The sequence below is a fragment of the Chinchilla lanigera genome, unplaced genomic scaffold (genome assembly GCF_000276665.1).
Source record: "Chinchilla lanigera isolate Chin_1 unplaced genomic scaffold, ChiLan1.0 scaffold00011, whole genome shotgun sequence".
NCBI classification, from domain to species: Eukaryota; Metazoa; Chordata; class Mammalia; order Rodentia; family Chinchillidae; genus Chinchilla; species Chinchilla lanigera.
The window spans coordinates 21,858,061-21,872,495 of record NW_004955412.1 but is presented as its reverse complement, the minus strand read 5'-3'; the positions used below and the strand labels follow the sequence as shown (position 1 = coordinate 21,872,495).

At 47.4% G+C, this 14,435-nt stretch overlaps 1 protein-coding gene across 5 annotated transcripts in view; it reads right to left on the bottom strand.

The window, feature by feature from the left end:
* Grik4 (glutamate receptor, ionotropic, kainate 4) overlaps window positions 1-14,435 on the bottom strand; it is a 368,414-nt gene that overhangs the window by 59,797 nt on the left and 294,182 nt on the right. For all 5 annotated transcript variants that reach the window (XM_013511259.1, XM_013511258.1, XM_013511260.1 and 2 more), the window contains one exon: window positions 8,677-8,880. In XM_013511259.1, coding sequence (XP_013366713.1) covers window positions 8,677-8,880 — 204 coding nt within the window. The remainder of the gene's footprint in view (window positions 1-8,676; window positions 8,881-14,435) is intronic.

Genomic DNA, 14,435 nt, shown 5'->3' with positions numbered 1-14,435 from the left:
GTAGGTGTTAAATCACTGTTGCTGATTGATTAACTGAAGGCCTGTTTTTCTAAACTGTGTTGATATAAACCTGCTACAGGAAGCTCTCCCTACATTTATGAAGGACTATTTAGTGCACAGTGCCTTATGCCATACAATTCACAGGCATCATTTATTCATACTTTCCTGTACTTCAGGTACTGTGTTAGGTGTTAAAATAGTGTGCTTTCCCTCACAAGGTCGCCAGTCTTCCAATAAGAGTCCAATCTACTGGTTCCCATTCAGAGGTCACTTCTGCCTCCTCCTCTATTCTAGGATGATATAGTTTGATATTTCTAGAACAACACTTACTCCATATGACCTTATGTTAAAGTAATTTCTGCCACTGTCAGTCTGGGATTCTAGTTGGAAAGTTCCCAAAGGAGAGGGACCTGGGCTCAAAGTCCTAGCATGTCCAGGTGTTAGCTACTCAGAACTCCGTTTCCCTAGCCTGTAAAAACAAGGTGGTCATAATGATATCCACTTTACCGATAAAGGGGTTGAGGACGTAAGTGTCATCCAAGTGCCCCTCTCAAACTGGCAGCTCAGAGCCACCCTGTTTATTGTTACTGGCCTGGATCAGTCTATTCTTTCCTCTCCATTTTCTTAGCAAGCAGATGCAGAGAACAGGAAAACCTGGCCAAAACTATTCCCTGTGACAGCCGCCAGTCTTCCTACTGGTACAGTAGGAAGAATACGAAATTGGGGTCTGAATAGGCTGTAAGTCTGGACTCTGGCCACATGCTGTGTGTCTGAACTTGTACTAATCAGCAAACTCTCCGTGTCTTCATGGAGAGTTATGATGGGGTAGTAACCCTGCCTCATGGTCCTGTAAGGAGTATATGAACCAGAGATCAGACAGCTCCTACCTGCTGCCTGGCCTTGTTAGGGGCTACAATTCCCCACCCCTTTTCCGTTACCTCCTCATAACTCAGCTTTGAGCTGAGAAGAGCCGTAACCAAGCATCTGGAGGAGTGACAGTCCCCATTCTGATCCCTAGCGATACCAAAGGAAGCCAAGGAAGGGGATCTGGAAGCCCAGGATGGAGCCCTCCACTGAAAGCAGGCAACAGCCAGGCAGCAGGGTGGGTGGGTGGGCTCACACTGATGGCAGGCTGTCATCCGGAGGTCCTGCTGTAATTTTTTGGCGAGTATGCTCCCCCCCCCCGCCACCGCTCCATGGGAGTGGGAGGCAGGCAGGAGAGCCCAGGACTGGGATGGAAGCCCATCTGATCATCTCAGAAGAAAGGAGAGGTGCTGCTGTCATGGAATTGCTTTTATTGGCTTTTTATCAGGTGGGTGAAAGGACTGAGTGACCAAAAAGAATCTTTAGAGAACTCAAAATGAGACAGTATTGTGAAGGGAGGATGGTTAAAAGAGGGGGAGTGAGGGCAGTTGTGGCCCACGGCATAGTTCAGGGCTCTGATCTTTTTATTCCAAACTACAATGCTTGTGAACAGTACCCCAGACTGGATGGATTTCCTCTTCTTCCGGGTCTCAGGGGCTTATAAACAGAGGTCACACGTGGCACACGTCCCTCGGGAAGGGGAAGGCTTTCTAATAAGTACTTTACAGAGGGCTGAACAGCTCATTTCCCCACCTCGGACAGGCAGGATGACCTTAACTCTGCCTCAAAGGGAACAAGTCTACATCAAAGGGAAGCTCCCCCTACTCAAAAGGTCCTGAAGGCCCAAATGCTTCCGCAGGCACCCTTGCTATCTCTGTCTTAATTCAAGTCCATCCCATCCTCCCGGATCCCTAATGAGCAATGAATGTGTTAACCTATATCTGATCTTCCTACCTCCAATCCAGCCCTCTCACCTGTCAGAGTGACCTTCTGGGAGCAAAGTCCACTATGCACTCCCATTTCTGAATAAAACAAAAGAAGCACCTGGAGCTCCCACTAACCTTCTGGACAGAGTTTACATGTTCTCCACGTACATGAATCCCACCATGACTCATCCCTGACCAAAGCCCTATTCCCTCTGCCCCTTCTCATTCTCGAACCCAGCACCGCACAGTATGTATCTCAGCACCCATCACCACACCCAGAATATCCATTTATTGATCCTCAATACTGTTATCCCAGGACACCCAGTGGTTGCACGTAACAGTACCTAACACTAAACCCTACAATGTAGTGCTTTTTCCATCTGAAGTAAGTGCTTCTCATGAACCATGGCCACACCTTTTGCAGCCTGAAGTGAAAAAGGAAACTAGCACAAGTTTCTTTTTCCTTCTTCACAATTTCATGGACAGATCATTTAATTCTAACCACAGATCTTAGGAACTACAGCATGCATTCTTTTTTTTTTTTTTTACTTATTAGAAAGCTTCACCTTTTCACTTAATGAAGTATATTACGGCTTCTCTTTGGCATATCTGAATGGCCAGCATTGTTACTCTTGACACTATGGGCCATTATTAAGTAAAATAAAAATTACTGGCATATAAACATTGCTGCACCAGGCAGTCAACCTACCCAGTTGTTCAGTGACTAACAGTGGGTAGGAAACACAGTGTGAATATACTAGACAAAGGGATAATTCACATCCTAGGTGAATGAATCAGGACTGTGTAAGATTTTATCATGCTACCCCCAAAAGCACACAATATAAAACTTTTTTTTTTTGTCTGTTTGAGACAGGGTCTCGCTATACAGTTTGGGCTGATCTTGAACTCACTTTGTAGCACAGGCTGGCCTCAAACTTGCAACAATCTTACTGCTTCAGCCTCCTGAGTTCTGGGATTACAGGCATGTGCTACCACATCCAGCAAAACTTATGGACAGCTTATTTCTGGAATTTTCCATCTAATATTTTCAGATCATGATTTACTATGTGTAATGGATATCATAGAAAGCAAAACTCCAGACAAGGGCTGACTTCTGTGCTTGGCTCATTAGTGAGCTCCTGGTGAGCCCTTCCCTGGTTCTATACCACATTTGTTCATATCTCTACCTGATCTATCCCTAACATTCACTACTCATGTGCCTTTCAACAGGTTCTTTAACTGCCTTGGAACTCTGCTTTCCTCTCTGTGACATTTGGTTGTTGTTAGGATTTGGTTAACAAAGTCAAGTGCTTATACCAGTTCCTGGCCAATAGGAAACATTTAATAAATGCAAGATGTATCATCAGCAGCATCAGCAGGAGCACCTTCTTCTCCCTTCTCTTCCCGCTTTCTTCCCCTTCCACCTCTTCTTTTTCCTCTTCCTCTTCTTCTTCTCCTTCTTCTTAATTATAACTATTATTACTATAGCATCTGTTTCACTTTACAGTAATTCCTGGTTTACCTGCCTGTCTCTTTCAGTAGATCCTGAACCCCTTGTAGGCAGCTCCTCACACGAAACAGTGCTTGTCAGAAGGCAGGCACTTTGATGGAGGAATGAATGAATACATTGTTGAGTTATAATTGAAACCCATTTCTTGATACATTCGAGAAACTAAGCCTTCATGAGAAAGGTAATGTAAAGCCCTCTCTGAGTGTCACATGAGGAAAGAACTGGGCCCTGGATCAGTTACTTTATTTTAAAGAAAGCTGAATCAAATTCTATGACCTATTTGTAGTTAAAATAGTCTCTGGCTTCAAGGTGAAAAGTGATCCCAGGGGACTAGTTTTAATTTTTTTTTTAGTTCAGCAAAATGTCTCTGGACAACCTTCCCAGTGGATTGAGGCCATAGTCAGCCACCCCACCAGGTCTCTGGCAAATTCCCTTCCCAGGAGGGGAAATGGAATGAAGCATTTCAGCTTCATTTACACTTAATTCATCAAAATGTCATTGGTAAGAGCTATTTGATGTCCAAGGCTTATGAGCCTTGAATCTAAGCCTTCCAAAGCCCTTTTCTCTTTGAGGCTAAATGTGCTATTCGACCAACATGGAGTTGAATGTCAACAGGGTACTTCATTGTGAATTGTGAAGCTAGATGGGGGCTCTATCTCCTGCATGTGCTTTCCTTTCTCCCAAGCACAACTCACTGTGACCAGAACAAAATGAATCCAAATCTGAGAGCCTCCCAAGCAGCCATCCTTCTCATCTCTCGTACTCAGACACAGCCCCAGGAAGGGGTGGGTGCCCACCTGGCCCTAAAATGAATTACTTGCTTTGGCCCCACCCACACTTCTCCCTTTAATGGGAATGTGGTTTACACCAAAAGGTTTGCTCTGATGATCTCCATGTACATGTGGAGAACAGGCTGGAATGCTCTTCCAGAACTCCTGTGTGATGTGTCCCTACCCATCACCATGGCATGCAGATGATAACAGACTAAGGCTCAAGGCCTTTCACTTAAGACAACCCCGTGCCTCTCTTTACTTCAGGTTACCTGGACATATAAGCAGCTGCTATAGTCTTGAAACTCCCCAAAGACAGAGATTTGGTGGTCAGCCCCAAGCCCCTTGGTGTGGTTCTCCTTGATATCAAGCCCTCGTCCCTGCTGCTGCAGTGTCAGCTGCACTGCCCTGGCTTTGTCTAACAGACCTAGGAGGAGAGAGCTCTGTACATGCACACACTGGCACTTCCTCTCCACTCCCAAGTTCCACATATGCTGCCTGAGTGAGGCCCCCAAGGAGTCACCTGTATCTGCAGGATACCGGCTCTGGCTCCTGGGCCTCTAAGAAGACCACTTGGGTTTGCCCCAGTGCAATGCAAACAGTGGTTTTCACTCTCAGCTGCTGAGAACTACTGACTTCATTTTATTTTTTGCAGAACACATAACTATAAACAAGAACAGGCACCCTGAGAACAGCCTGATGAACCTGAAAGGGCCTAATGATAGTCACCTGTGGGTTTTCTCGTCCCTGGGTTTGCTCAGCCATGAGGATTTCCTCTCAACAGTCCAAGTAATCCCATGGGAAGATGGCCCAGCACCAACTGCTTTCCACCAATCCACAAAAAAAAGACTCCATCCTCACTGTAGGGAGGCTCAGCAGGTTCTGTCTCTGGGGTGGCTGAGGTCACGTCATCATGGCACTTCATCTTTGTGGGTGGCCTGGCCCACTGTATCTGTTCTTGCTAACCCATCGTGTTGCCTTATCTCACTTCTGCTGAGGTGTGGGCATGTGCGGGACTCAATCACCTGCCTGACTGGGCTGGGCAGGGGTCATGGGTGGGGCCACACCCCCCCACGGGATCCCCCTACATGACCAGCCTTGCACTTCCAGCCCTGTCTTTGTTGCCTCGGGACCTAATATCTTGGAAGGTACCAAAGGATTCTGTTGCACAGCTCAGAAGTGTGGGGAAGTGATGTCCTACAGCATGAAATTCAGCCAGAGAAAGATGTGACTCAAAGATGTAAGTCTCCCTCCCTGCTGTGGACTGCTAGGTGAGCCAATAGTTTCACTGGGCCTCTGCAGATGTGTTTGGTGCAAAGCTTTTATGGGCAGTATGCTAACACACTGCCTCTCACATGTTCCGTCCCTTCCCTGTCATTTTCCCCTCACTTCTCCTTCCTTGGAATTCTAATCCCTGCTTTAGCAGGTAACCTTTGGCCTTGACCTGTTTTCCAGGGAGTCCAACCTAAGACAATTCTCATACTTCCTGGACGCCAAATATCCTATTGTGTGTGAATATCACTTTAAGTCTTTACAAAAATTATTTGCATTTGAACAATGGAGCCTTGAGGGGACAAGTAGAAAGGATAGAATAACTTGCCTAAGAACATGTAGCTAGTAGGTGATATATTGATATGTTAGCTTAGGGCTATTTAAACTCAAGATTCATGCTCTTTCAGGTCATGAGTCCTGAAGTCAGACAGACCAAGGCTGGCTCTGAACTTACTAGCTGTGTGAACTGTGTCAGGTCACTTAGTCACTCTGCGCCTCCATTTCCTCATCTGCGTAAGGAAAGGATTTAGATGTGATGATCCCTAAAGCCTTGTCCACTGTAGACATTCAAAAACCCCATATTTCTCAAAGGGGACCCTCTGCTATTACTGTGCTGGAAATTTCTGGCACAGCCTAGAGAATGGGTCCTACAGGACAGATCTAGGTCCAGGACCACCATAGTCTTGGGAAACATCTTGGATGATATTGACATCTTCCCTAGGGAAGATGGGCCCCCAGCATCCCATTCCTGCCCTGGGCCAACCCCAGTGGCGTTTGCATAGGCTTCTGTGTGACAGGCTCTTCCTTGCCCAGGTAGCTCCTACCCCTTTTTCGAAAGCAGCCCAACCATCCTCTTCTGAAGGGAATCCTTCTCTCACCTGTTTCACCTCTTCAGACTGGACCTTCTCCCTCTATGCTCCGATAATTCCCACAGTCTGCCACCCTTGCACGTAACATTTTGCAATTGCATATAAATATGATCATTCATTACTATCCTGCTTCCTAGGATGGAAAAGCCCTGAGGACAGGGTCCATGTTTATTTTCCCCATTTATCTCTAATTTATCTCTAGAAGAGTAAAAGATGTTCAATAAGTAGTTATTGAATTAATAGGTTAATTAGTTAATTAATACCATATATCCGAGTTTTGATGAGATCAAAGCAGCAGTGATTTTGTTTGAAAGATGAGCTGGGGGTGAATTTTAACATCCCTGTCTGATTGCCGAAGTCACTCAGTATGTAACTGCGTGTCCTTGCGTCCTGGGCTCCTTTCCCTCTCCTGCCAGACCCTGTCACAGCTCATTAGAGGGCTAATAAGGACATGACTGTGCAATGACTCCACCATCCCTGAAGTCACCCTACCAGGCACCAGGCAGCCAGTGTGGGCTGAAGAACCAGGCTCAAGGTGACCCAGTGGTGAGAAGGTAAGGAAAGCCCGGTAGTTTGGACTCCTGTGGCTAACTTCCAGGCTGAGCCTATGCAGTGGAATCCCAACAGGAAGAATGCTCCAGGAGGGTATCTGGGACTGCAGAGAGAAGCTGCAAAGCCTTTTCTGCAGAAGTGCATGCATCACCATGAGGTGGGTTCCAGTCTCAAGGACTGCAAGGAGCCCCTGCTGCAGCCTTGACCCCCACCCCTACCATCTGTTAGATTCTTTCCAGACTCCCTAGGCCTTCTGTTTACCTATCAGCCCTGCATTTGCCAGCCTCCTTTGCAAGCAGGCCTCACTTCTAAGCCAGCTCCCTCTGGACACCAGTCACTCCATGCATTTCACAACTCCCTGAACAAGGCTTGCCATTTTACCCCTCAGTGTCATTGCAGACACCATCTGAGCTACCAGGCAGACCTTAAGCATCCTCCATCCTCAGCTCTCTAACATCTTTCCTATAGCTCTTGTTTATACAGAGCTTTTTCCAGTGCACTGGCAGGGATTGCTCATTTAAGTCCAACTAATATTTGTATTCTTGAAGACTGTGATTTTAAAATCTTATCTCATATTCCAAATTTGGTTTATAGAAGGGATTAAAATCATATTGCAGTCATAGGTTGCTTAACAATGAGGATATGTTCTGAGAAATGAGTGGGTAGGCGATTTTGTTGTGGTGCAGAATGTATGTACACAAAATAAGATGGCAATAGCATCACTAGGTTATGTAATCCATGACGCCATGGTCAAATATGCAGATTATTGTTAACCTAAACATCATTATATAGCACATGATTGCAATTCAGTGAATAAAGAGATCTGGGCTTAAATCCCAGTCTTGTCTCATATTAACTGTATGGCTCTGAACAAGCCATTAAGCTCTGTGAGCTTGAGATTACTCATTTGTAAAGAGGGGAGGATAACAAGTGGCCAAAAAGTATATTTACAGAGGACTGGAGATGACGCCTGGAAAGCACCTGTGCAGCAGGAGGCTTGGAGGCTGCAGGAGCTCCCCTGCCCGTGAATATGCACAGAGAAGCGGGTGGTTTAAGGTCACACTAAGAAACAAGTCTGCGCTCTCCTCACTGGGTCTTCATCACCTATTCTAATCACTGGAACTCAGCCATAGAAACATGGGCAGTGAATTAGCAATGATTTAATTAATTTTTGCAGTTGTTAATAGTGTATACAAAGAAAACAAGAGACTTCCCTCCAGAAGAATTTTCCACACCTTTGTTCTAACCTGACAGAAGACTGGCATTCTAAGATGCTCCCCTGCATTTTAATCAAGTCTCAATAGTCACCCTGGAAATCGGCGGCCCATCCAAGTGCACCTTGACCCTTGGTCTATAAAAGGACATTAGTGATAGCGAGGATGATCCAAGAAATAACCAAATAACCATCACTGTAACCAACTCCTCTGACAGTTGATCCATTTCCCTTGCTGTTTAATCATGTATCCCTTAATAGCATCTCTCAAGTATCCAAGTTGGAGAATGCCAGTGTGTTCTACTTTCCCAGAGCCTGTCCAAGCTCTGCCAGTGCAAGGTGGTGGTGGTGAGCAACAAAATCATCAGAACAAATAAAAAGCATCTGGATTATCCAAAAATAGAAGCTACACTCCTGCATCCATGGTAATGGGTCCAAGCCAAGTCAATGATTTATTCCAGGGCAGGACTGGGAAAGCCATGGGGCAGGGCTCATGGGGGTCTTGCTTATCAAAGCACATCCCCAGTGCCTGGCTCCATGTCAGCTCCCTAAAGTTTTGTGGAATAAATGGACAAATAAATGAAAAAGGCATGAACGAGAGAGCATGTCACTGCAAGTTTCATGAAGAGACAGCACAACTTTACACCCTTCCACCGCCCCTCCAGTTCATCCACACACCCAAGTCATGTCTACTCCTTACCCGAGCAATCAGCTCCCCGACCATGCCTGTCCAGGTGCCATTGGCCTCCGGCACACCGTACACACCATCCCCAACCAGGCGTATCTTGTAGTTGAACCGGAGGATCTCAGCCAGCTCCTTCAGCATGTCCACACAGAAGCCTTCGTAGCGGTCATTGCCTTCCATCTCCTGGTGGTTCCCCTTCAGCATTAAATATGGGTTTTCCTGCAGCAAAACTGGGCAGCTGTCATTCTCATCTTAGCTCTGGCATCTTGCCACACAGGACAGGGAGGGCCCCTTGGGATGCAAAAGTTGGGGACAAGATGGGGTTTGGGTAATGGGCTGTCTTGGGGGCAATGAGCTACCTTTCCCTCATCCACTCCTCAAAGCACTCCTTCCTGGTGCTTCTCTTACCAGCAACACACAGTGGCATCCACCATGGACAGGGGCAAGTCACTGATCAAGGTCATCACATCCCTCCATCTTCTCTCTCTTTCTCTCTCTGTCTCTCTCTCTGTCTCTCTCTCTCTGTCTCTCTCTCCCCCCTTTTGCTTTTTGCCTAGATCTACTTCTGGGAAATATAGGGAGTAGGGGACATGAGGATGCTTACAATAAACGAGGATAGGTAAGAACATGGCAGAGTACCAGGAAAAGGGAGGTGGTGAGCTGTCTAAAGAAGGCTATAGAGGAGGTGGGATCCACACTGGGCTCTGGAGGACAGCAGGATACTGACAGACGAATGGGGTAGGAAAGAAGGGCATAAGGGACAGGAGAAAGGCATGACTGGGGCATAATCCCAGGTGAGAAGGAGTGTGACCCACTCACATCCCTGCTTAGCTCCTCTAGCTGAAGACCGGATGGTAAGAGAGGAGAAATTTAGAACGATGAGTTACTGCTCACATAGGCCTCAGTGCCAGGATGAAGCTTCCACAAATTATTAAGACAGAGCATCTTTGGTCTTAAAGATATAAAGCTGTGAGTAAAGAATATCAAGTAGTAAGAGAGGGACCAGGATAGGCCTTCTCTTGGTGTATGACATTGTGTGCTGAGCTGCAAGGGGCTCAGCCTGTACTGGAGAGAGCTGGAAGGATGTAAGAAACACAGGGAAGAGCAGGCTTGATGACTGGTCGAGTGTTGGGTGCAGAGGACAGGCCCCCAGGCCCTTGGCACCAGGGTAGATGAATGAGAATGGCATCTTCCTTGTCATGGCTTGGAAGGGAACAAAGTTTGGAATATGCTGGATTTGGGGCAGCAGCAGGTTATCCAGGAGGGGGAAATCACTGGCAGGGTGTTTAATATATGAGACAAGCTTAAAAGGACAGGGTCTTGGAGGCCTCTGTACAGAGGTGAAGGCAGGAGGTGTAGAATGGGTGACACCACTGGGGGTAAGAATTGAGACAGGACTGAAAAGTAACAGAGAATCTCACCTGTGTGGGGGGAGAACCTGATTGTTGAGAGCAGAAAAGTGAAGTGTATCCATGGATACACAGGAATGTGTGTACAGGAAAGTCAAGGGTAAAGGAGTTTGAAGAAAAAGGCAGTCATCCCACACAGAGACCAAGCAGGGCTGTGACAGGGAAGCTGGGTCACAGGGCACATGATCTTCTGAGGGGCCTGTGACACAGTGGGGGTGGCCAGCCTCTGCAAGAGCCAGGAGTGATGACAGCATACAGGAGCACACGGGCCAGCATCTGGAGAAGCTGGGAGGTGGAACAGGCAGCACAGTAAAGAGGAAATTGTTCTCTACCCCACTGCCCTTCCACAAACAGGACGAGAGGATCCCAACGGTGTACCTGGTCTTGATCCTATGATTCCCTAAAACGGAGCATAACTGAAGGGCAGTGCGGGGGTAGGTGGTGTGGCAGTGATGCTGTTTAGGAGGGGAGCTACCAGAGTACATCTATAGCTAGGCAGCAAGGAATCCCTGCAAAAGAAGAGGCTAGAGAAGGCAGAAAGAGAGGGGGTGGCAGGAAGAGCGAGGTCCACGAAACAGTGATGGACACAAGGCCCAGGTGTGTGAGGCTGGAAATGGACCTGGGGGTAAGGTGCAGAGAATGGATATGGATGACACAGAGAGGAGGTGAACACGCACCAGCTCCCAAGGTGGTAGCAAAGGTGGGGCAGGTAGGCGGGACTAAGGGCTTGCTGTGGGAGAAGGTCCAGCAGGACTGCACAGTGGAAACAGAGGGAGAGAGAAGAGCTGAGCATAGGTGACTACCAAGGCCCAGCAGAAGACAGGACAAATGCAGATCGGCAGCAGGGAGCAGGGATGGCAGAGACAATCAGGCCTGGGGACAGGTATGAGGGGAGATGGCTTAGCATCATGGTGGAGATGATTCTAGAAGCTAAGAGAGGGGAGTGCTTAAATGCTGAGTTGCTGAGTTTCAGCTGGACTTGTGGCTTCTGCCTGGGGGAGGGGAGGTGGAGGTAGAGTGCCAGACAGACCGGAGGTCATGACAAGGATTGTGAGAGCAATTTTGTGAGTGTGATGTAGTGGGAAAGTGGGAAGTAACCAGCTGTGTGTCAGGGAGCATGAGCTCTGAGTTGAAGGTGATGTGGTGGCTTTGATTTGTGATCAGGTCCATTGTCACAGCAATGAGCTGGACCAGTTTCCCTGACTTCCACACGTGCCACCCTTGGCTCAAGGGCTTTTCTCTCCCCCAAGTCTCCTCCTTCCCCATCTTCTACCTAACCTAACCCACTGCTGTCCTTGAAGTCGTCTTGCCTCCTCCCATGCCAAACTGCTGCTCAGAACCCCCCTTATGCTATGGGCAGGGCTCACAATCACACTCAATGCCTTCCCCTCTGCACCTCGGTGCAGTTCCTAGGCGCAGTGTGAGTAGGGCCTGGGAGTAACCCTTCCCCTTCGCTGATCCCCTACCTGGCTCCAATGTTAGGCACTTGTGGACTGTGTGACTAACAACAAAAAAATGATACTATGGACAGGGCTCAGCTGAGGGCCCCCATCCCAGGACCAGGGTATCTTCATTTATCCTAAAGCGTGTCATAAAACTCTCCCTAAATACTCTCTGCTCTCGAGTTAATTTAAAATTCACTGACATGTTCAAAGTAAGTATCCATAAGGCTGATCTTAGAGGGAAGAGACATGTGGGAAAGCGAAATCTGTAAGACTGGGGCTCACTGTCACTTTGGGAAATAGGGGGGGGCTGACTGCTGTCCTGTGCTGACAGGGGTGTAGGGACAGTCTCAGGTAACAATGTAGCAATATGTTTAATGTGGAACCTGGCACAGAAAAGGTGTGTAGCGAATGGGGTCTGAGACTCATCCACATGTTTGCTGGTATTAACCAATAAATCATTCACATGTCCCAAGTGTACCCTGACAGGAGTAAGAGACAACACAGATACGTGCTGAGCTCTAAAGGATAAATCACTCAGGATTACCATTTACAAGGGAAAACCCACAAACGGTCACCCAGGGACTGAGTTAGGATATTCTTTCCTGGTAAGAGTTACTGATTCCCGCCAGCCATCTCTGACATACAGACACACATGCACAAGAAAAGAACCAGTGCTGATCTTGTTTTGAGTTGTGCTTACTCTTTTGCTGAACGGCACTTCATGCAGGAGTTGTCCTGTCAAGACCCATGTCCCTCATGCACTCACGTGTGGGTGTGTGAGCATGTGAAAGCACAGGTACACGCACGTGCGGATCAGAGTGACTCCCAGCCTGGAACAGGGCCGAGTGGTCTGTGTGACGCTTAGTGGACTGTAGAGAAGCTCTGAGCACAGTCAGATTCCCAGACCCTGAGGGACAGGAAGTACAACCCCCAGTCCTCCACCTCCCTCCTCGTATCTTCCTGGCTTTTCAGGCATTCCTTAAAATTCCTCTCCCAAATTCTCTAGGAAGGAATTCCTCTACTCACATTCTAATTACTGAGCTCCTACTTGTGTCAGGTACCCAAATCTTACAGGAGCTCTAGTTATAGAAGGGAAAATTCAAACTGCCACCTCTCAGAGAAGACAGGCCACATCAGAAGGGGTAGAAAGGCTAGAGATGGAGATTACAGGAATCCGACAAGGGAAGACTCCAGGGAAGAGGTGACATCTGAACAGACTTTTGAGGATGTGCACTGTCTTCCTGCTTTCTAGCAGGAGACAGGAATTGAGGGAAGGGCATTGCAGGTGGAGGGAACAGCACATGCAAAGGTAGGAGGCACGACACAGATCCCAAGCTGTGTGCAGAGCAAGGGGAGGTGGGCTAGTCCTGATGTCGGGCAGCAGGAAGGAAGTCACAGGACTACACGGGGCAACTGAGAGCAAGGAGGCTGTAAATGGATGGAGGGGAACAGACTCCAGACGTTTTTCAAGGGTCAAAAAGACAGCAGGAAGGATATCCCAGCAGTCACCCTGTGCTCTCCTGCAGCTCAGCTCAGCAAGCCTACCTCCAGCTCTCAGCCGGAAGGGGGACACCACCACCCTCTAACCTTCCTGGCATTTCCCATTGTTCAAAGAAACTAAGGCTGAAGCTGGGATGGGGAGAGACTAAAACCCTTGGGAGATGGAACTGCTCTCTCTGTCCTTCGCTCCAACTGCTCCTTCTGCCAGAATCTCCTCCCCAGGCAGCTTCTCACCTGCGTCAGGTCTCTGTGCTGATCTCATCCGATTACCACTTTCCCTCTCAGAGCCCGAAACCCCATTGCCCCAGCTCCCAGCTCTATCATTTATCCCTCAGCTTTACCACCTTCTGATTTATCATCTGGGGATGGGTCAAACATCCCTACATCCAAAACTCCAAAATCCCAAACACTCCAAAACTGGAAACTTTTTAAATGTTGATATGCTACTGTCATGTGTTTCAGATTTGCAATTTTTAAATCAAGGATGCTAATCTGGTAAAGTTTTGGGTGAAAATCCCAAAACCTGAAAAAATATGCAACATGAAACACTTCCGGTTGTAAGCGTTTTGAATAAGGGACATTTTACTTGTACTGAATTTTTTTATTCTCTCTCTCATATCCAAGGCTGGAATGCAATCTGCTACAGGCAGGGATTTTTGTGTTTGGTCCACTGATGTATCCAGAGTGGGTGGATGGTGCCAAGCATAGAGCAGCACCCAACAAACATTCATTGGATGAATAAATGAAAATATTCAGTGACACTGCCTACCAAATGAATGGCATTCAAATTCCTGAGCACGACAGACCTACTTTACCTTCTGCTTCTCCCTTTCCCTACCAAAGCCTATTTCTGAGGAAAACTTACACTTTCCAGCACCTGCTAAACACCTAACAATGCCCTCCTTCATTCACTCTCACGTCTCCAATTGTTCCTACATTTCTGAGTCAGTTTTAAATGTTTCTTCTTAAGGCGTTGCTGACCTCTGTGTGGGATGGCACCTCTCTCTCCTCTGTACCCCACAGCTCTGCCTTTGTGTCTCTCTCCTGGCTTTTATCCCACTCTGTTTACAGTAGATCAGTAATTCCAACCCAGGGTTCCTGGGCCTCAGGAGTTGGTGAAGGTCAAGATAGAGGTCCCTGAGCTGTTTTTTATTATTTCAAAAAGCTTAAAAGAAATAGACACGTACGTGTGCAGACCTTGCACATTTAGCCGGGGTAAGGCTGAGCATGCTTTACCACACACATCGTCTCTGCTTTGGGCTGAAATACTGTGACAACACTGGTTATCTCCTGCTGACAAGAAGCTGTTTCAGGCAGGAAAATACACTTTTGCTTGGTTAAAAAGGAGAGAGGGGAGGAAAAAACCTAATTATGTGTAATACACGCAGTTGGTTTAATTGACACATCTTTTAAAATATTA